Source organism: Poromitra crassiceps (assembly GCF_964638095.1).
Source record: "Poromitra crassiceps genome assembly, chromosome: 26".
Taxonomy (NCBI): domain Eukaryota; kingdom Metazoa; phylum Chordata; class Actinopteri; order Beryciformes; family Melamphaidae; genus Poromitra; species Poromitra crassiceps.
Window position 1 is genome coordinate 1168487 of NC_139640.1, and position 20805 is coordinate 1189291.

General features: G+C 43.6%; 2 protein-coding genes across 3 annotated transcripts in view; both read left to right on the plus strand.

The window, feature by feature from the left end:
• The window catches only part of chd4b (chromodomain helicase DNA binding protein 4b), a 51708-nt gene extending 44052 nt beyond the window's left edge, over positions 1-7656 (plus strand). For both annotated transcript variants that reach the window (XM_083661360.1, XM_083661361.1), the window contains exons 37-40: positions 1179-1287; positions 3298-3430; positions 5107-5302; positions 6216-7656. In XM_083661360.1, coding sequence (XP_083517486.1) covers positions 1179-1287; positions 3298-3430; positions 5107-5302; positions 6216-6421 — 644 coding nt within the window. In that variant the 3' untranslated portion in view covers positions 6422-7656. The remainder of the gene's footprint in view (positions 1-1178; positions 1288-3297; positions 3431-5106; positions 5303-6215) is intronic.
• Positions 7657-12900: 5244 nt separating this feature from the next.
• Positions 12901-20805, plus strand: part of ptpn6 (protein tyrosine phosphatase non-receptor type 6) — a 32304-nt gene continuing 24399 nt past the window's right edge. The window contains exons 1-4 of the mRNA XM_083661437.1: positions 12901-13445; positions 13785-13823; positions 14796-14829; positions 17050-17172. Of these exons, the coding sequence (XP_083517563.1) occupies positions 14822-14829; positions 17050-17172 (131 nt within the window). The 5' untranslated portion in view covers positions 12901-13445; positions 13785-13823; positions 14796-14821. The remainder of the gene's footprint in view (positions 13446-13784; positions 13824-14795; positions 14830-17049; positions 17173-20805) is intronic.

Sequence of the window (20805 nt, forward strand, 5' to 3'; positions counted from 1 at the left end):
CTACTACCTCACTTTACCGGTCGCTGCGTGTCTGCACTTTACGGATCGCTGTGCACTTTACGGATCGCTGTGCACTTTGCGGATCGCTGTGCACTTTACGGATCGCTGTGCACTTTACGGATCGCTGTGCACTTTACGGATCGTTGTGCACTTTACGGATCGCTGTGCACTTTACGGATCGTTGTGCACTTTACGGATCGCTGTGCACTTTACCGATCGCTGTGCACTTTACTGATCGCTGTGCACTTTACCGATCGCTGTGCACTTTACGGATCGTTGTGCACTTTACGGATCGCTGTGCACTTTACCGATCGCTGTGCACTTTACGGATCGCTGTGCACTTTACCGATCGCTGTGCACTTTACCGATCGCTGTGCACTTTACCGATCGCTGTGCACTTTACGGATCGTTGTGCACTTTACCGATCGCTGTGCACTTTACGGATCGCTGTGCACTTTACGGATCGTTGTGCACTTTACGGATCGCTGTGCACTTTACGGATCGCTGTGCACTTTACGGATCGCTGTGCACTTTACCGATCGCTGTGCACTTTACGGATCGCTGTGCACTTTACGGATCGCTGTGCACTTTGCCGATCGCTGTGCACTTTACCGATCGCTGTGCACTTTACCGATCGCTGTGCACTTTACGGATCGCTGTGCACTTTACGGATCGCTGTGCACTTTACCGATCGCTGTGCACTTTACCGATCGCTGTGCACTTTACCGATCGCTGTGCACTTTACGGATCGCTGTGCACTTTACTGATCGCTGTGCACTTTAATGCTACTTTGCACATTATCGGTCATTGTGTGTCACAAACAAGGTCCTTGATGTTTTATTTAGCCTTTTATTTATTCTAACTACAGGCATGTAACATGTTTAACATGCTACTTGTGTTGTTTCTTGTCAGTGTTCTTATTTGTATGTCTATATGCTGCAACTCAATTTGCCCTTTGGGACACTAATAAACTTGAACTTGAACTTAATTTGCTACTGTTGTGTCAGCTAGAATTAGCTAGACATATTTTCTGTGAAGCCCTCTGAGACATGCTTGTGAATTAGGGCTATATAAATAAACTTGACTTGACTTGACACACACACACACACACACACACGCAGAATCCCCCCCCACACTCTTCAATCACTGCCTTTTGACTTTTCTGCCCTCCATTGCAGAGCTTCACTCTCTGTGGCAGAATGAAGAGAGGGCGGCTACTGTCACCAAGAAGACCTTTGAGATCTGGCACCGTCGACACGACTACTGGCTGCTGGCTGGCATCATACAGTATCCTTTCAGACACACTAACTGAGCCAAACTCAGGAGGAGGATATTTCAGCGGGTTCTTGAGAATGTTAGGTTTTTTTTTTCCGACACTCAACTCTTGCTCTTGATTGCTGTTTTCCTTTTTTTACCATGGTGCTGGACCAGCCGGGATCATGAGATGGAAAAGTCAGGACAGTCACCCAGTCAGTCACTCATGGATGTTTAGTGGGGAAATGGCCGTAGCTTGGGATAGGAAGGTGGTAGAGAGTCAGGATTGGAGGGGTGAATAGGAATAGTGGCTAGGGGGATATGGTTGGTGTTTGGGGGGTTGTGAGGGAAAAGGGGCCATAGGGATGGGAAGGTGCTAGGGAGTTGGGATTCGAGTGGCGGGTAGGATTAGTGGCTATTGATGGGGGGGGGGGGGGGGGGGGCGCTGCGCTTGTTGTGTGTGTTTCTGATTGCCACCCCTGCATACTAGAGCAGCCGTTACCAACCTTTTCCGACTCAAGGCCCACTTGAAAAGTAAAAAAAAATGCTGCCAGAAATGTGTTCTCAGAGAACGTTTTATTTGAACGATAAAAGGAGCTGTAGTGGATTAAGAGTTAGTAAGTTAGTGCTGAGGGGTTTTCCAAAAGGTAAAATGAAGACGACGCTGGAGTGGATTAAGAGTGAGTTAGGCCATGTTCACATTACAGGCAAATTCGATTTGCTGCTAAACTCGTTAATCATCATTATCTTGATTGGTTTCCCAAATCTGATTTGGGAGTGTGTCCGCACTGCCACACATCTGATCTGTGTGTCGAGATACAATGAGCCAACATACAATGTTTCTGGCAGTGTGTTTGCATGTCTGCTCTCTGCTCTTCAAGTCCCCGCCCCCTGCAAAATACACTCTGATTTGGGTGATCAGCGCGTCCACACTGAAGTCACATCAGTCGAAAGCAGATTGGAAACTACCTCCATATGTGGTTTGGGACAAGTGACACAAATCAGACTTGGAGCGTCCAGACTCATCAAACCAATCTGGATAGAATCATGAATAGGTCACTAAAGTTCACAAATCGGATTTGGCCTCCTAGTCTGAACATGGCCTTAGTGAGTGGATTAAGAGTTAGTTAGTGCCAAGGGCTTTATCCATCCATTCATTCAAGGGATGACAGTGTTCAGGTTAGATTGCAGGGTGAGTTAACGTAAGAAATTCAACTGGAATTATGAATATTTGTAGTTAAGAATTGCACAGCTGTAGTTGACCAAGGCATGGGTATATTAAATTATCATTGAATAGTCTGTCCACATCATGCATATTGTTAATCTGCTCTCCGATGCATAATGATAACCAGCATGTATTGGTCTGACAACTAAAAAATTGGGTTGGGTTAATCATTCATATCTAGTGAGGAATACCAATAGTCCGAGGAGACCGATTTATAACGCTGTGCAGACCTACAGATTCAAGATTTTTGTTGTCACTCCGTAGTACAAGTATCACGTGTGAAATTCTTGTGCTGTGGACTCCGTTTACAACATAGTGCAAAATAACAGGGCATATAGGTGCAGTAAAACAAGAGAAACAACAAGCAATAAGGCAGTAAAGTGATAAGACAAGTCAAAGACAGTGACATATTCACTGCACATAGGTGCACATGTCATGTACATACTTTAAATATACTTAAACATAATTGACATTCTGTTTGCACAGGTGCAAATAGCATATACCTCATTAAACATACAATTAAACATTAGACATACGTAATGGTAGCAGCTACAGTACAGTACAGTACAGCTACTTCACTATTTGTCTATGTTAAGGAGTCTCGAGGCCTGCAGGAAGAAACTGTCCCTCAAGCGATTTGTGCGTGCTTTTGGGACCCTGTATCTCCTCCCTGAGGGTAACAGGGAGAACAGGCTCTTGTGGGGGTGGTAGCTCTGTGTAGCCACCTAGCATCCACACGTTTGAAATGTGTGTCCGCCTCACCGTCTTGACCCGTATTAGAGGATGATGTTGTGACACTTGACTCTGGCGTCTCTCAGACACGGCTACGCTCGCTGGCAGGATGTGCAGAACGACGCGAAGTACGCCATCCTCAATGAGCCGTTCAAAGGAGAGATGAGCCGGGGGAACTTCCTGGAAATCAAGAACAAGTTCCTGGCGCGCAGGTTCAAGGTGCAGTGAGCCTTCTCACACAGTTCTCTGTCTGTCTGTCTGTCTAGTCGGGTTTCCGTCCACCTGTTTTTATGCGAAATTTCAATTTGCCCGTTAAAAAACGGAGTGGAAACGCTGCCTAATTCGCAAACACCCCCAAATATCTTAACACATTGACTGCCAGACGTTTTTTTTTGCTGTAGGTAGCTTCTGCCAAGCCGTTTTTTGAGGATTATGGCTCATTTTATAAGAGCCGAGGATTCGTTTCAGCTTGGAGTTTGTGAACATACAATATCTCAAAAGTACTAATAGAATGTGTACTTTCTCTGTCTAAAAGAGTTAGTTTGTAGAGTTAGTAGTTATGTAAGCATTAGCAGTTGAATACAGCATGGTTTTAGCGTGAAAAAGAATATTCAGAGATAAACGGCTTTTTGTGAAATTGGATGGAACTGTCACTTTAACCATTCATTTTTGGCTCTCTCTCTCTCTCTCTCCCTCCCCCTCTCGCTCTCTCTCTCTCTCTCCCTCCCTCTCGCTCTCCCTCCCTCTCTCTCTCTCTCTCTCTCTCTCTCTCCCTCCCTCTCGAGTTGCTTCAACTCCGCCCTCCGTGGGCGGACAAGCTTGTCACCAGTCAGTGCTTTGCTGCTCTCCTGTGCCTGTCTGGCCTGTCTGCACGGCCGCTGTTTGAGGAAGTCGGGATGGACTCGCTTGTTTGGAGTTTTGGTTGAGAGAAGCTTTTGCGATTCTGGTCATATTTATGCTGCGTGTTTCAAAGTGTGTTCCTCCACCTGTTATCTATCACCCGATCATAGTAGATCGGCTGAATCTATTATGTAAATTTGCAATCCCGCATCGCCAGCAATCAGCGCGAAAAGGAGAATGGCTGGGCTGAGAATGGCTTGACAAGTTAAAAAAATGCTTTCCTTTCTCTAGCAAGGAGAGCACTGTTGCCACTTAGTGGGTCGGTGGAATGGGTTGTAAACGTTCGGTGGCTCCAATAATTATATAAGAGATGTAAAAGGCTTAGATGCACAACCCACCGTCAAAAAAAAAAAATCGATGCCAAAAACGTGTAAACACGTTGTTGGCAGGGAACAGCTGGATTCTGAAAACGTGTTCATACGTTGTTGGCAGGGAATGTGTTAAAAGAGTTTTCGCGCTTGAGGGAGGCGGGAAAAGTCGGGTGTATCGATGAAAGGAAAATGCGAAACGTGCGGTGGAAACAGATGAAGCGATATTCCGTTCCGTCTCTCCATTCAAAAACCAGGCAGTTTGCCTTGATCACTGCAAAACATGACATCCGTGTAGCCTACACACAATATATATATAACGTGGATTATAACGTTATGCTCGCCGAGTCGCACCTGGTAATCCAGAAATGGCGTTATGGTACCTTTGCCTACTTGTAGATCATCGAGAAACTTTTAAATGAATAACGTTAGATGTGTTTAACAGAGCTGTATATCGGGTCTAGCAGCTGATCAGCAGCTCAGACAGCCTCAAACACCAGGTGATTGACAGCTCTATAATTCGCAAAATAGCAGTGGATGGAAACGCGCGTTGTTTCGCATTTTATTTTGCCGACTTTCTGAAAATTCGATTAAAAGTTGCGATACATTTGGATGGAAACCCAGCTTCTGTCTGTCTCTACTCTCTCTCACTGTCCATCTGTTGTCTTTCTTTCTCTCCCTGTGTAGTTGTTGGAGCAGGCGCTGGTGATCGAGGAGCAGTTGCGCAGAGCGGCCTATTTAAACATGTCAGAGGACCCGGCCCACCCTTCCATGGCCCTCAACACACGCTTCAGTGAGGTGGAGTGTCTGGCCGAGTCCCACCAACACCTCAGCAAAGAGTCCATGTCAGGGAACAAGCCTGCCAACGCAGTACTGCACAAAGGTAAGGAATGGGGGATCTGAGCAGTGTACCTTGATGTATAACTGGGGCTCCTTGAAACTTATATATAGCAGCAGTATTGAAAATAATGATTTTCACCATGATTTCCTGACTTGACAAGATTTCTTTTCCCCGCTATGATGTTTACTTTTTAGGGATGTTCGATATTGGCTTTTTTACCGATATCCGATAATGTCCACCTCTTAATTACCGATATCAACCGATACCGATATAAGCGGGCTTTTTTTTTAACCAAAATTTCAGGTAACAAGTTACATAATGTAGCTTAATGTCGCTGAAGAGTTTAATATATAATATGCATGTTGTGTTAAAGTTGTAAGTGTTATTGGGGCAGTGGTGGCCCAACGGTTAGAGAAGCGAGCTTGTGACCAGAAGGTCGTCGGTTCAATCCCCGGGACCGGCAGGATAAATCTGGGTGGGGAAAGTGAAAAGGCAGCGCTTGCCCCTCCCTCATTACCACCACTGAGGTGCCCTTGAGCAAGGCCCTTAACCCCCAACCGCTCCAGTGGAGCTGCTCAGTGGCCAGCAGATCAGACTGTGGTTGTACTGGTCAGCTTCCAGGTATGAATGTGTGTGTGTGAATGTGAACAGGGCACTCCTGAAAAAGAGAGCATTGCTCTCAGTGAGACTTCCCCTGTATAAAAAAGAAAAACAATATCGGCATGAAAACCGATACCGATATTTTCTGATATACATTTTTTATGCTAATATCGGCCGATAATATCGGTAGGCCGATAATATCGGACATCCCTACTTTTGACCAGTCTCACCCAAAACATGCAAATGTTTAGTCCTTGAATTTCCCCAAACAAGACTTTGAAATGAATTGAAAAGCCGTTGCGTGTGCTTGAGTTACGATGGCGCTCACGGTTTGCTCTTTCCTCTGCGTCATCAGTGCTCAAACAGCTCGAGGAGCTGCTCAGCGACATGAAGGCGGACGTCACCCGTCTCCCGGCGACCATCGCCCGGATACCCCCCGTCGCCGTGCGCCTGCAAATGTCCGAGAGGAACATCCTGAGCCGATTGGCCAGCCGGGGCCCCGAGGTCACCGGGCAGAACCAGTCACAGCAGACCTCGCAGCAGATGCAGGTGCCGCGCTGACCAATCCCCCCCCCCACTCGCACATCGATCTCACCAGGTGTCTCACTTTGCTGATTTGAGGATAGTCGCACCTCACTTCGCCCACCCGCCATGTAGCAGCCGACCCCGCCCCTGACCCCGCCCCCTCACCCACAGCCACCATGTTACCCACCCACAGCCCATCTCCGGACGCAGACGAGCATCACAGCTGTGCTGCCAGGCTCTCATTCGAAGAGACTGGGAACGATAGAGGTAGGATAGGAGTGAAATGGAAGAATCACTTCTATTAACTCTATTTCTAGAAAACAGGTCTATCTCCTCCTCTCCTGGGAAATTCACATTTAACTCCTCCTCTAACCTGAGCACTGTCTTTGTGACTGAACTGCGGGCAGCTCCCACCGAGCGGTTTTAGTTCTGTCCTTCCAGCAGGGTCAAAATGTGTGTATGTATAACTTACGTGTATCAATGACGTCGAAAAACGGCTAGACGGGAGGAAGAGACGCATGTTTGGAGGTATACAGGCGCTTTGGAGTAATTTTTGGATTGTTAATGAATTCAAGGGATTCTATTGTGCTCATTTTCACGTTGTAGGAAATCATGTGGATTTTTTTTTTTTATTATTATTATTCAGCTATAACGTCCTCACGTGTGCTCTGTGCGTATGGCATATGTGTGTGTGAGAGAGAGAGAGAGAGTGAGAGTGTGTGTGAGAGAGCGAGAGAGTGTGTGTGTGTGTGTGTGTGTGTGTGTGTGTGTGTGTGGAACGGGGCATACTGATGTGCAACTCTACTGCAGACTGCCCGTAACACTGAGCTCTGTTTCACCAGAGAGACTGTTAATAAATATCCATAAAGTGAAGACACTTTTAATTTTTTTTTTTGTATTTGATCAGTGTGACGTGTTACCTTGTCCTAGCCCCGCCTCTCCCCATCACCCACCTGTCAAAGCCAGGTGAGCTCACCTGGGATCTCTGCTCACAACCCCCAACCAGCACCTCGACATTCCTCATTCACTTTCTGGACAGTTGCACCGCAAATTTTGTTCCTCGGGGACTCTCTCAACCTCTTTGCTCCAAATACGGACATGCAATAGCTCCACAAGTCTGAGGTACAAATGGGATGTTATTGAGAATTATGGCAATCTTAAGTTAATTTAATTTCTTACAGTCTATTGTTTTACAATTTGGGATATTACGGTTACCACCTTGTTGTTTTTATCATTGCTGTTTTGTTTTTATGGACTACAATAAAAGGTTAACAGTTTGTCAACGCTTTTGTATCCGTCCGTTTTCTTTATGGGAAAAGTCAAAGGTGAGAAATGAGCCACAGTGAGTGCATTTTTAGGAGGATTTGGGGAAGCATTATTATGTAGCTTAGACATTAAGTTGTGCTTACTGGCATAGATTGATAGCTGCCAGAGAAAGTTAAGTTATACAAACAAAAAATAACTTGCAGAGAGTAACGTAAAAACACGATTTCAGACGGACAAGCCCGTCTTTTATTGTCACACGAACACCACAACACATGCATGCGGCCACAACACACTCATGCTGACGGTGGCCGGTGAAAAGTGTCCTCTGCATTTAACCCATCCAGGCTTGTCCTTTCCTCCGGGGGGCAGGCCAGGAGCAGTGGTCGCTTTTTCTTTCCAGCGCCCGGGGACCAACTTTCAGATGTTGTCGTCACTGGTCGGATGCCGATCTTCTGCGTGTTTTTAGTGGGGGGTTATGTACGGAGGAACCCCCTGGGGGGTACGGGGAGAACATGCAAACTCCACACAGAAAGGCCCTTTCGACGAGATAGCCCACCTGGGCAGTAGGCACTGAAGATATGGGGGGTCACAACTCCAGCGTCCCAGGCGAGAATCGAACGCAGGACCTTCTAGCTGTGAGGCGACAGCGCTACCGGAGATGGAATTTACATGGAAACAAATTTTGATTTGCTAGAGCAGGGGTTCCCACCTTTTTCATTTTTGGACCCAAAAGATCAAATTGAAAAAGAAGATAAAAGAAAAATTGTCACCCTGGGACCCAAACTCACAAAAGAACACATGGTAATGAGTTGCCATGACGACCAGTTGGTGACCCACCCCCCACGGGTCCGTGGCCCAAATTGTGTCCCGAGCCAAAGTTTGTATAACACTGTGCTACAAAGATGTACAAGCTAAAGGAAGAGCCCATATCTATGGAAGAGCAGAGAGAGAAGGGGACAGGAGCAGGGTTATTTTCTCTTGGGATATAGGTTGAGGCCACGTCTCGTCATAGACAGTCCGCATGTGTGGGAACGCCCACAAAATGTTAAACGGCTGGCGCGCGAGTGGGGTAAAACCGCCCATATATCTCATGGGCTGACTCACCAAAAGACGGTGCTGTGCGCCTCTAAACTACAGGTTTGGGGGTTCTAGAGCAGAACACAAGACGTCTGCTCAGATGTGCGTTTACTGCGGTGGTTAAATCCCCGATCGTCAGCTGAATTCTAACTTTGCTGAATGGATAGAACGGGGGAATTTACCCCACCCTGACCCCGCCCCCAGGCTAACCCAGCGTCTATTGTGGGTCATTCCTAGAGCCTGTATGGGCGTTCCCAGACATGCGGACTGTCTCTATAGTAGATCGTTGGCTCATTAAGAAAAGTGGAGTCAATTACAGGGTGGGAGAAGAGGCTGGGCTGGTAATGAAGCCTGGTATGTTATCATGACAGAGAAGGAAAGGCTAAATATGAGCCAGACTGGGAGCAAGTAGAGTGGGGAACAAGGAGAGTAGGCGACACTTAGCTTCAAAAGTGCATGACCTGATTTTGATATAACTCAGCTCTGCAAGTTTCTTATCTGCTTGGAAATAGAGGTTGTGACCTCATATCAGACGGCACCACAGAAGAAGAGACTGGCTTCAGCTCGTTTGCTCCTGGTGGAGAGAGACCAGACTGACGGCGATCCCCGAGTCCCTTGAGTGCAGAGTGAAAGAGTTCCTGCAATGTCCTGTAGGTGAGTTTCTTGTATATGTCCGCCTACATTTTACATTTAGCAGACACTCCTATTCAGAGCAATTTACAGGGTTCGTACAAAATCTTGAACGTTTGGAAAATGCTTAATTCTAGCTGTTCTGTTTTCAAGGTTAGGAATACGCATGAATTCAAATACTCGTTTCAATACTTGTTTGATTTTCATACATAATCCGGTATTTCATCTACACCAGCGGTTCCCAACCGTTTACGAGTCAAGGTCCACTTGAAAATCTCAAAAATTCTCAGCACTTTTTATTTGAACGATGAAAGGAGCTGTCCATCAGCACCCACCAGAAACTAAAAGTGAGGGGCTGTCTGCAATAGGCTAATTAACAAGTAATTGATTACAAATTAAATACATGTATCATTCAACAATGGAGAAATGCATTATCTTAATAATAATAATAATAACAAAAATACCCAGAAGATTGTAATGTTTTGCAAATGATTTGATGACCCACTTAAGATACTTTTGCGGCCCACGAGTTGGGAATGGCGGATCTACACAATCACTCATGTAAACCAACAATCTTTTAGAACAGTGGAATCCGCTTATACTGATCACGGTTATAGTTATCAACCGCTTATATTGATCGAAAAGCTTTGTCCAGAATCATTCCTACAGTATGCACATGCTGTTTGAATAATTTGCTTATACAGTAGTGATAAATACTCCACTTAAGCTGCGTTCACACCGACCTATTAAAGTTTTTCGCTGGCATCGAGACATATAGGAACCCCTTCACCAAGACATGCAATATCCTGGTCGCTGATGTGGTGCCTCCTCTGGTCGTTAAGGGCGCCTGTTCGGAGGGAGGGGAACTGGTTGGAATAGCGTGATCCTCCCACGTGCTATGTCCTACCGGTGAAGCTTCCTCTGTCAGGTGAAAAGAAGCGGCTGGCTAACTGCCCATGTCTCGGAGGAAGCATGGAGCCAGTTTTCGGCTCTCCCCAGATCGGCAGAGGGTGGAGTAGCAACCAGGATAAATATAAATTAGCACTAATGGGGGATAAAAATGAGATAAAAATCGGGGGGGGGGGGGAAGAAAAAGAAATGCATTCAATCATTCAATAAATCAATGAAGGAGATTACAATCAGCAGTGTAACTTGTGCTAGGTACTATGCACCACAGTTAGGAGAAAGAACACAAACAATAGCACTGTTGCACCAAAGAGTGTCGCATCTATAGATCACATTCTTTTCATAGAAAAATACATTGAAAATATAGGCTAATGAAAAATACCTACATTTATCATAGAAAAACATAAAAAAAAATGTATGGCTTACAGTCGAGAAATACCCCAATTCTTTGTTATCACACTCTGTATAAAAAAATCTTTATATCGAGAAAATCGAAACAGAAGGCTAAGAGGTCTGTTAGCCTAATAGCGTCAAACCTCAGAAGTAAAAGCTAGCCAAAATGACCTGCAGTTGGTTCAACAATGAGGAACCAGGTACAGACCCTGGTTTATGGTCCTTCTGTTCCTAGTATGATAGGTAGGACTGTAATAGATACATTAGGAACAATATATAGAAAAAGTACAAGTAGAACAAATTAAGTGTTGGCTTGTGTTTAAACAACATCTGAGTGAGTGGGGTAAAACCGCCCATATATCTCATGGGCTGACTCACCAAAAGACGGTGCTGCGGCTCTAAACTACATGCAGGTTTGGGGGTTCTAGAGCAGAACACAAGACGTCTGCTCAGATGTGCGTTTACTGCGGTGGTTAAATCCCCGATCGTGTCTGCCTGGTCTGGGCTAGCAGCTAAATTCTAACTTTGCTGAATGGATAGAACGGGCGTTTTTACCCCACCCTGACCCCGCCCCCAGCCAGGCTGAGCCAGCTAACCCAGCGTCTATGACGAGACGTGGCCTCAACCTATGCTGCGTCAGCTGGCATTAACCACCACGACCCTGTGCCTAACAAACACCTGCTGTGCTGTGTGTGTGTGCGCACGTGTGTGTGTGTGCGCGTGTGTGTGTGTACTGTATGTGTGTGTGCGCGCGCGTGCGTGTGTGTGTGTGTGTGTGTGTGTCTTGAGGGGAAGTAGCAGATAATGTTCCTTCCCACTTTCTTACCCTCTTCCTCGACTATTCAAATACTGCGTTGAATTTATAGATTCAGATTCAAGATAGCTTTATTGTCTGTCACACATTGACAGAAATTCTCCTTTGACAGGCTCCATAAAGTGCAGCTCAAGAATACATTTCCACATTAGAAACACACATAGGTCACATACATTAATACATACAATAAAAACAGACAAATCAGACAAAGCAGTGTTTATAAAATGTAGTGCCTATTTAAAAAGTCCAGTCATTTAAAAATAATAATAAAAACAAGTGTTATGGAAGCTAAAATGTCGTGGTTTAAAAACAACGTGGTTCCTAAATACGTTGTGTCTTGTCATAATGTTGGTCAAATGTTTGTGTTACCATTTCACATCTGCACCAATACTATACAAAATGTAGTGATTCACCATGATTAGAATGTGTTGTTGGTTTTGGGGGAAATAATGGGTGTGTTTTTACATGCGTTCCAATGATTCAAATGTAGCCTTTCATAGCACGTGTCACTTAGGGGACTTGATTTGCAAGCCAAATGCAAATAGCCCTTGTTTGTTGTTTGTAATAACATGTCATGTAGCACATGCACATGCATGGGCCGATCGAAAAATTTGACATGTTATTTTACTAAAAAATAATGCATTTGACCATCATTTCAAGTAGAATGATACCAGCCAAGCAAGAATATTTCAAGTGTTTCAAGTGCGTTACTGAAATATTTGGGCCATATAATGATAATACAATTATCTCAACCTTAAAAGGTTGGCACATGTAGGTGCCAAAAAGCCATAAATTCACATCAAAGAAAAAAGAAAAACAACAATTAGAATTCAAGTTTAAACAGTAAGTGTGCAGCTGCAGCATTTAATAAAAAAAACAAAAAAAACACCACTCTTTTCAACTGAGCATGCAGACAATTAAAATAAGGGTGCAATGCGTGCTTTTGCACCCCTGTAAAACCGGGCCTGCGTGTCACTTACACGGCTCTAACACACGTCTTGTGGAGCAAGGTAACGTTGCAAGACATGACAGAGCAAATGTTCCATGGACACCTTGTCCTTTGTTGGTGGTTTCCTATAGTTTTTGCTTCAGTTGTGTGTGTGTGTGTGTGTGTGTGTGTGTGCGCGTGCCTGTGTGTGTGTGCGCGCGCGCCATATGGAATGAGATCGCAGTTGCAGATGGTTTACAACATGAAAGCGACACACACACACACACACACACACAGAGAGAGAGAGAGAGACAGTGTAGAGGGGGGAAGGTTCTACTGCAAATAAGGAAGTGTACTGTAACTCTGACCTTTGTGCGTGTTGCACATACACACAGGCGCACGTAAATACACACACGCAGATACACACCTGGAAGTAAAGAGCAAACAGAAAACAGAGAAGGGGAATAGGCTGACAGGTGGGCAGAGGGGAAAAGGCATTGCGTCGAACAGATGAATGAGAAACAGTGTGGGCTCGTTGGCAGAGGCACGACAAGCTGAAGCAGCAGATTTCGTGGATGCGATTTGTATTTTTTTGACCCTTGTCACCAGCGTGGCATTACTTATTTTTTCCAACTGGAAAGGTGCCGTCACTCAGAATTCATAATACTCGTCTCTTGCAGTTTCGCTGCCAGTTCACAGACGGCGCACAAAACCCCAGATGGAGCGTCAGCGAGCGACTCACCGGCTATTCTATTCTTGCATATGAAGTCTTTGTTTTTGTTTTTTTTAAACTACTGCGGCTGTTAAAAAACGGTTGATCTGTCGGAGGAATTCCGGCCTGTCAGCTATTTTTGTTGCCGTCTGTCTGCTGCTTTCACTATTTTCTGTGAAAGGAGCCGCAAAAAGGAAGGAAGAAGAAGAGAGAGAGAGAGAGAGAGAGAGAGAGAGAGAGAGAGAGAGGGGAGGAGAGAGTACAGAGGAGAGCACAGACCTACAGCCCAGCCTTATCAGCAAGTGTCACTTGGTTTCAGAAGGCAGCTGAGGACGTAAGTGTTTACCTGCTTTCCTATTGAGAATTGGATGGAGAAATGCGTTGAGGGGAAGGGAGGAGAGTGCAGCGGGTAGTTTGGGGGGATGTTTTGTGACTGTGTTGGGAAGAGCGATAGAGTTGTGAGAGTTAAAGATACAAATGGGAGTGCTGCATTGGGTCAAGGCATCAATATAGGTTAGCAGAGTAAAGATCAGGATGGGGCATATATAGATACAAGATAAAAAAAAAGAGGTAGCTGTCCAGTGTGGTTGCAGGAAGTTCCCCAGGTGTTGCAGGCAGCAAAATGAGACATCCGAGGCACTCTGAATTATATTAAAAAGACTTTATTCTACAGGGACACCAACGCGTTTCCACTCAAAGAGTCTTCATCAGGGTAAGAGTTGTGCGAGTTATTGGGAGTTGGATGGAGGGATGTTAGAGTTCTACTTAGACTGTCCATTATACAATATTCTTCTTCTTGTTCTTCTATTGACGGTTGATCGGTTGCTGTTGAACTCTAAAGTTACAGCACTGTGTTCTATTGTCTGTATATGTTTAAAACTGTATTTTCCCATTTGTAGTACTTGTAGTACTATGTGCTTTGGCAACACTTTAAATCACTATGGTCACGCCAATAAACCTTCTTTGAATTGAATTGAATTGTATGTCATCAAAGTGATAGAGTTGAGAGAGTTATTGGGAGTTGGATGGAGGGAGGTTAGAGTTAGAGAGAGTGTGTCATGAAAGTGATGCATCTGTTCTATTGAAAACTGGTGTGTAGCGAGGCGATAGCAGTTAGGTTGGTCATTTATGACATCAGAATCAGAATCAGAATCACTTTTATTGCCACAGTATGCAAGTTACATACGAGGAATTTGTCTTAGTGTCTGTATGCAGGAATGTAGGAAGATAACTAAAGACAATCGCAAAGTTGCAAGTGCAATCAAATCCAGTAAATATATACAATATGTACATGAGTGGTGAAGTGTTCTGTGGGTGATAAATATGAATTTACGTTGGATTTACATGAGATTTACAGACTGAGTTAAATAGACGTTAAATAGGCAGTGGATTTACATGAAGTTACAGTCGGAGTTAAATAAGAGTTTACAGTGAATGTACATGCAAATTTACAGGCTAAGTTAAATAGGCATTATATGTGCAGGGAATTTATATGAATTTACAGTCCCAGTTAAACAGGCATTAAATTAGATATTAGTTCCAGTTTTATGGGGGGAAGAGTTCAGTTGAGTTCAGGAGGGGGTAGTGAGTTTGTGTGTGACATTACAAGTCTAGTACAGTATATTGTGGATGCTTCAGTCTGTGTGTGTTCCTCACCCATCACTCTCCTTCTCTTTGGTGGCAGAAGAAGAAGGAGAAGTGAACGGCAACATGGTTCGGTGAGTCAAGTCCTCAACACTGGACACTAACCACCCCCACATTAGTCAACTCATGGTGTAATCTGTCTTCCGTGTAGAGCGCAACGTGAACTTCTCTGTTTCCATTCCTCCTTCTCTGTCTTCCTCCAGCTACTATTGCATTGTCCGGCTCTGCTCTTCTGTCATGTGATTCGTGGTGTGTGTGTGTGTGTGTGTGTGTGTTTTTACTGCCCATATGGACTTTGTGCCACTAACGATGTCTCGATCCCAAAATCGGGCACTTAAGTGAATGATTTGTGAGTGGTTTTGTGTCTGCCCTGGTTTCTTGTGTCTGCCCTGGTCTCTGTCACCCTTTTCACTCTCCATGCGTTTGCATCTCTGTATTGAAACAGCTGAGCGAGCACCTCCTTCTCCCTGTGTTTCTGTACTTTGTTTTGTTTGTTTGTTTGTCATGTTTATTTCGAATATGTATGTAAACAAAACAGAGACAATATACGGGGCCTTCAAAATTACACACGTTAACAAGTCGATTGAAATAGTATTATGAAATAAAGTTGAAGGGGTAACAAACGTAGACATATTCGAAAAGGAGTGAGAAGAAGTATAACTTATTAACTCCCACCCCACCCCTTTTCCACAATACTACATTATTATATTTATACTACTTGTATAACAACACATACTATAGAAATATCCACATATATATATATACATGTATACTGTACAGTATGTACATACATACACACATACACATACTGTACATACATAAAACACTAGTCATATAGTAATGCATAACAATTATGTATATATATGACAATAATTGTTGTCATATATACACTATCCCATACATAGTATTCAATAATGTAGCTATATAGTTATAATTTTTTTTAAATGTAGTTATTCATACATACAAACATACAGGCAGACAGACATACATACGTACATACATACATACTTACATACATAAAACATGTAATCTAACACCACCATGTGAAAATCAGTGTAATACTTCTATAGCCAGTGGTATGTTCGTTGGCAATATAGGATAAGGCCTGAGCAGAATACATTAAGGAAACTGGACTGGTGAGACCACAGTTCACCTGCCAGTCCTGTAGTAAAGCCTTCATTGAAGATTGTATTGTATTGTATTATTCCCGCTGTTAGATTGTGGCGATCACAGGAAAACATGAAAAGAAAATATTGTTTTGTCGATACATTAATGTTGTATTCCTTCTTTTCCATTGGTCGGCACAAAAGTATGTCTGCATTTGAAGACTTTGATTCCAAAATGAGAGATCCACCATAAAAAAAAACATCACCTCCATTCTCCCATATTGACTCAAATGTAATTATGGGTTAGGAGTCATCTTAAGCCATTTGTTATGAAATACAGTGGAATCCGCTTATACTGATCACGGTTATAGTGATCAACCGCTTATATTGATCAAAAAGCTTCGTCCCGAATCATTCCTATAGTATGCACATGCTGTTTGAATAATTTGTTTATAGTGATCAATACTCCGCTTACAGTGATCATTTTGGGCCTTGTCCCACCTGAGAACAATGTAAAAAATGTTTAAAACTACAGTAATTTTGTTTATTTATTTTACTTAGAAACTGCCAAAAATGAGCCAACGAGATACAACAGTGATACTCGGCACATGTCTGTCTGTATATGGAGAGATGGTGGCGTCTCTGTCTACGTGAGATCACTGTGTTTGAAACAGCTGGAGGCCTAACTTACTGTATGGATTTTTAAAGTCAATAACATTACTTTACTTTATATGTACTGTATTCATGTGAGACATATACTGTCAATTAGATGGTAATCTGCATGAGAAATAAAGAAAAAGAAAAAAATCAGTTAAATGATCATCCGCTTATAGTGATCAATTTGACCCGTCCCAAGATGATCATCACTATAAGAGGAGTGCACTGTAGTTCATTTTGTGAGGACAGATTGATCTGTGTTTTTCAAATATTACCTGATCAATTTCAGAACAAAATGGATACACAGCGTTTTGGAATGAAACCCTTTATTTGTGACTATGACTATTATTTGTGGTTCCAACTGAAGTGCAGAGTGTATTGAGGTGTGTGTGTGTGTGTGTGTGTGTGTGTGTGTGTGTGTGTGTGTGTGTGTGTGTGTGTGTGTGTGTGTGTGTGTGTGTGTGTGTGTGTGTGTGTGTGTGTGTGTGTGTGTGTGTGTGTGTGTGTGTGTGTGTGTGTGTGTTGTTCCAGGTGGTTCCACAGAGACATCTCGGGCCTGGAGGCTGAGGCGGTGTTGAAGGCCCGGGGCATGGATGGCAGCTTCCTGGCCCGACCCAGCAAAAAGAACGTTGGAGATTTCTCGCTGTCTGTCAGGTAATAATTCCACCTGTCTGTCTCTCAGGTAATAAGTCCTGTATTTTTTATCAGATTTTGTATTGATTTAAATGTTTTAACATACAAGAAGGAAAACATAAGCACAAACATCTACAAAAAAACAGACAAAATACAAAATGGATGCACAAACACAAACACTCGGAAACATAACTCCCCTCCCCGCAGGACCCTCCCCATCCACCAACCCACACATCGAATTGTCTCACAACAGCAAAGAAAAGATAAACGGAGCCTAGCTGTCATGGCGATGCCCATGGCCCCCAAGCATGGCTCCAATAAATTTGTTCCACGATGTCATATTTTCTACTTTAGCGCAATGCATACGGGCCACCCCGATCTCCATGACAGCCAGGTCTAGACCCTATTTTCTGTTCTTCCGGATGACGTGTAATTACGGGTTTCCACCCGTAGACACTGCAGAGATGGCGCTGTTTCCCTGCTGGGAAGCGGAAGAACAACGGCCATGTTCAATGGAAAATACAGAAATTCAGATTCTGGCACGTTTACACGTTGGCTCGGTATTGGAAACGACACAATATCTCGGAATTGCATTTGGGATTGCTACATCACGTGTATGAAGATGTAGAGCCATTTGAGCAGAGCCTGCAACACCATATCAGGGTGCTACTTCCAGACTCAGAATGAAGAATGAAGGTTGGGTCTTGCGTTGAGGCTAATTGAGAGATGCCACGTTTCTCTGAGCCTCGTCCGACTCCGCAGCCAGGGACAAATCTTACATTCCCTTATTCTGCATGTGTGTCAGAAGTGCGCCCACCTTTGTCTTTCACATACCTTAAAGGGACACTCCACCAATTTTCAATGCTGAATTATTTTGCACAGAATCTCACACATATCTGAAAAGTGTAAACCATTTTGCAGACAATCATTTAGTCTGACAGTTATTGAGAATTGATTTGAGTAAAGTTGTGGACCAGTGATTGAATTTGTGTATGAATGACATCACTGGTCCACAACTTTACTCAAAGCATCGCTCAACAACTGTCAAACTACATGATTGTCTGCAAAACGGTTTACACTTTTCAGATATGTGTGAGATTCTGTGCAAAATAAATCAGCATTGAAAATCGGTGGAGTGTCCCTTTAAAAAAATAAGTAGAAAATAACAATAACTGTGAATATAACATAAGCTGGTTATATTGTCACAGTATGTGGTTCTTTGCATATCCAGGTCCAGGCTTACCTTTACTGTTTTATCATCCTTCCAGTCATCCTAAATAGACTACTTACACAACTCCACTACTTCCTGAAACGAGTAGGGCGTCTTAGTTTCCTGTCCTACACTATTGGATGAACTGATTCATGTCAGGTGTGCCTGATCACTGTTGTTGTGACTGCAGCAGTCAGGCACACCTGACATTAATCAGTTCATCCAATAGTGTAGGACAGGAAACCTAAGATGCCCTACTCATTTCAGGAAGTAGTGGAGTTGTGCAAGTAGTCTATTGCTCTGCTGACTGTTCATTGCATTCCAAATGATCTGACAACCTTTGGTTATAAATAGAGATGTGCTGGGCATCTGAATAGTCCCATTCTGGACAGTTACCATTCATGCTGTTGCAAAGCGTCTTTTGAGCATGATCAAATCACACCTGTGATATTGTGTGAACGTGTGTTATTTGCGGCTGTGTCCACTGGGGAACGTGTTTTTCAGATCTCTGATCTCTCAAACGTCCGTTTGTCGTTGTTGATTGATCGCACTGTAAACATGAAAGCCAGATTATTGGCAATTCTGGCAGCAGCTTAGTTTGAAGATCCCCCTAGTAGGAGAAGAGGAGGAGTCTGATATTGACGTGCAGCGCGCTTTTCCTCCAAACGCTCAACTTCTTTCAGCCTGAGACGCCCAGAGCGCTCCGCCAAAAAAACACTAGCCGCCAAGAGCGCTTAAATGCCAGGTGGCGGTCCTTGAAACCCTAACCCTAACCCTGACCCTTACCATAAGGGCTTTTCACACTACACTTAGCCGGGGTTAAAGAAACACTCCGCCCATTTTCAATGGCAAACTTTGCACATAATCTCACACATATCCGAAAAATTTCAACAGTTTTGCAGACATTCATTTAGTTTGACAGTTATTGAGAGTTGATTTGAGTTCAGTTGTGGACCACTGATGCCATTCACGCACAAATGACATCACTGGTCCACAACTTAATTGAAATCAACTCTCAATAACTGTCAAACTAAATGAATGTCTGCAAAACTGTTGACGTTTTTTGGATAATGCGTGAGATTATGTGCAAAATAATTCACCAGTGAAAATCGGCGGAGTGTTCCTTTAAGTCAGTCTCTTAGCCTGGGGCTAAGAAAGCTTTCACACTTGCACAATCCTGGCCCACTCCAAAGTGGGCTAACCCTGACTTCAGCCCCGGCCAGCTGGCACTGCTCTGGAACAGGGTTATCGCCGACTTCCCATCTAAACACAGGGCTAAACGTTGCCAGTGTGAAACGGGGCTAAGTTAGCCTGGGGGTATCTGCCCTATAGAGAATGAATTGCAGAAAGGCGCTGGCTTCTCAAATACAATAAATACAATAATATAGGTAAATGTTATATAATATAGGTAAATGCTTTTTTTGCTGAAATAGTTTTTCAAATGGGACTGCTTTCAAACGGCATGCTCTTATTAAAATGTTATGACAAATGAATAAAACAAGTACGGGGCTCTCCGTTGGCTCACCGCGGCCGGCCCGGGTTTGAGTCATAACGCCATCCCTCTTTCTCTCCCTGCTGTTCCTGTCTGCGTACTGTCCTGTCCAATAAAGACAAAATGACCAAAAAATACAATGTGAATTGTTTCCTGAAAGAATTAAATAGACTTAAAGCAGGACTAAACCCCAAAACACTTTTTTTTCAGCTTTTAACCAATATATATGACTTTGGGGGTGGTGTGTGAAGAATTCTGGTCAAAATGTCCACATTTGAGACCAAACTGTTACCATTGTACCATTTGTATCATTTTCAGCAGCATAAGTTCCCTCTATGGGTTGAACACTGCTTTTTTGTGTGCCCTCAAATGAATGGGATATTTGGTACATCGTGACGTCACGGTGGGTTTAGCACACGCCCCACTCATGTGAAAAATTGTTTTTTCCCCCATTGATTATTACTGTAGTTCACGCGGCGCGAGCCCTTTAAGACTTTAAGATTAGCCTACTGTGGCTAATAGTAGCCGCTAGTTAGTTATGTTATATGGCCGTAAAACGCCACTGAATGACCAAATTAATATAACTTTTAACCATTTCGAGTAACACTGTTTCCATACGGATCACCAGCGTTAGTTTGTTGTTTATAACGTGGCTATATTCATAACGTTTTCTATCTCGGATGCGTTATTTAGAATCTCACATAGGTTACGCCAAAACCACCCTGGCGCAAAGCGTGTGGGTTTCAGGACGAAACAGTCTCGAGCCACTAACGTCATCTTTAGAGCACAATATTCCTGGAATGCAAGTTTAACTAAACAGTTACATGTCCTCTGCATTCTACATCAAATTAAGATATTACGGGTTGTTTTATTTTGTATGTTACATACTTATTGGCCAAGATATGTTACTTTATGGGGGAGGAGTTTTCAAATCAAGTAGAATACAGTTTTG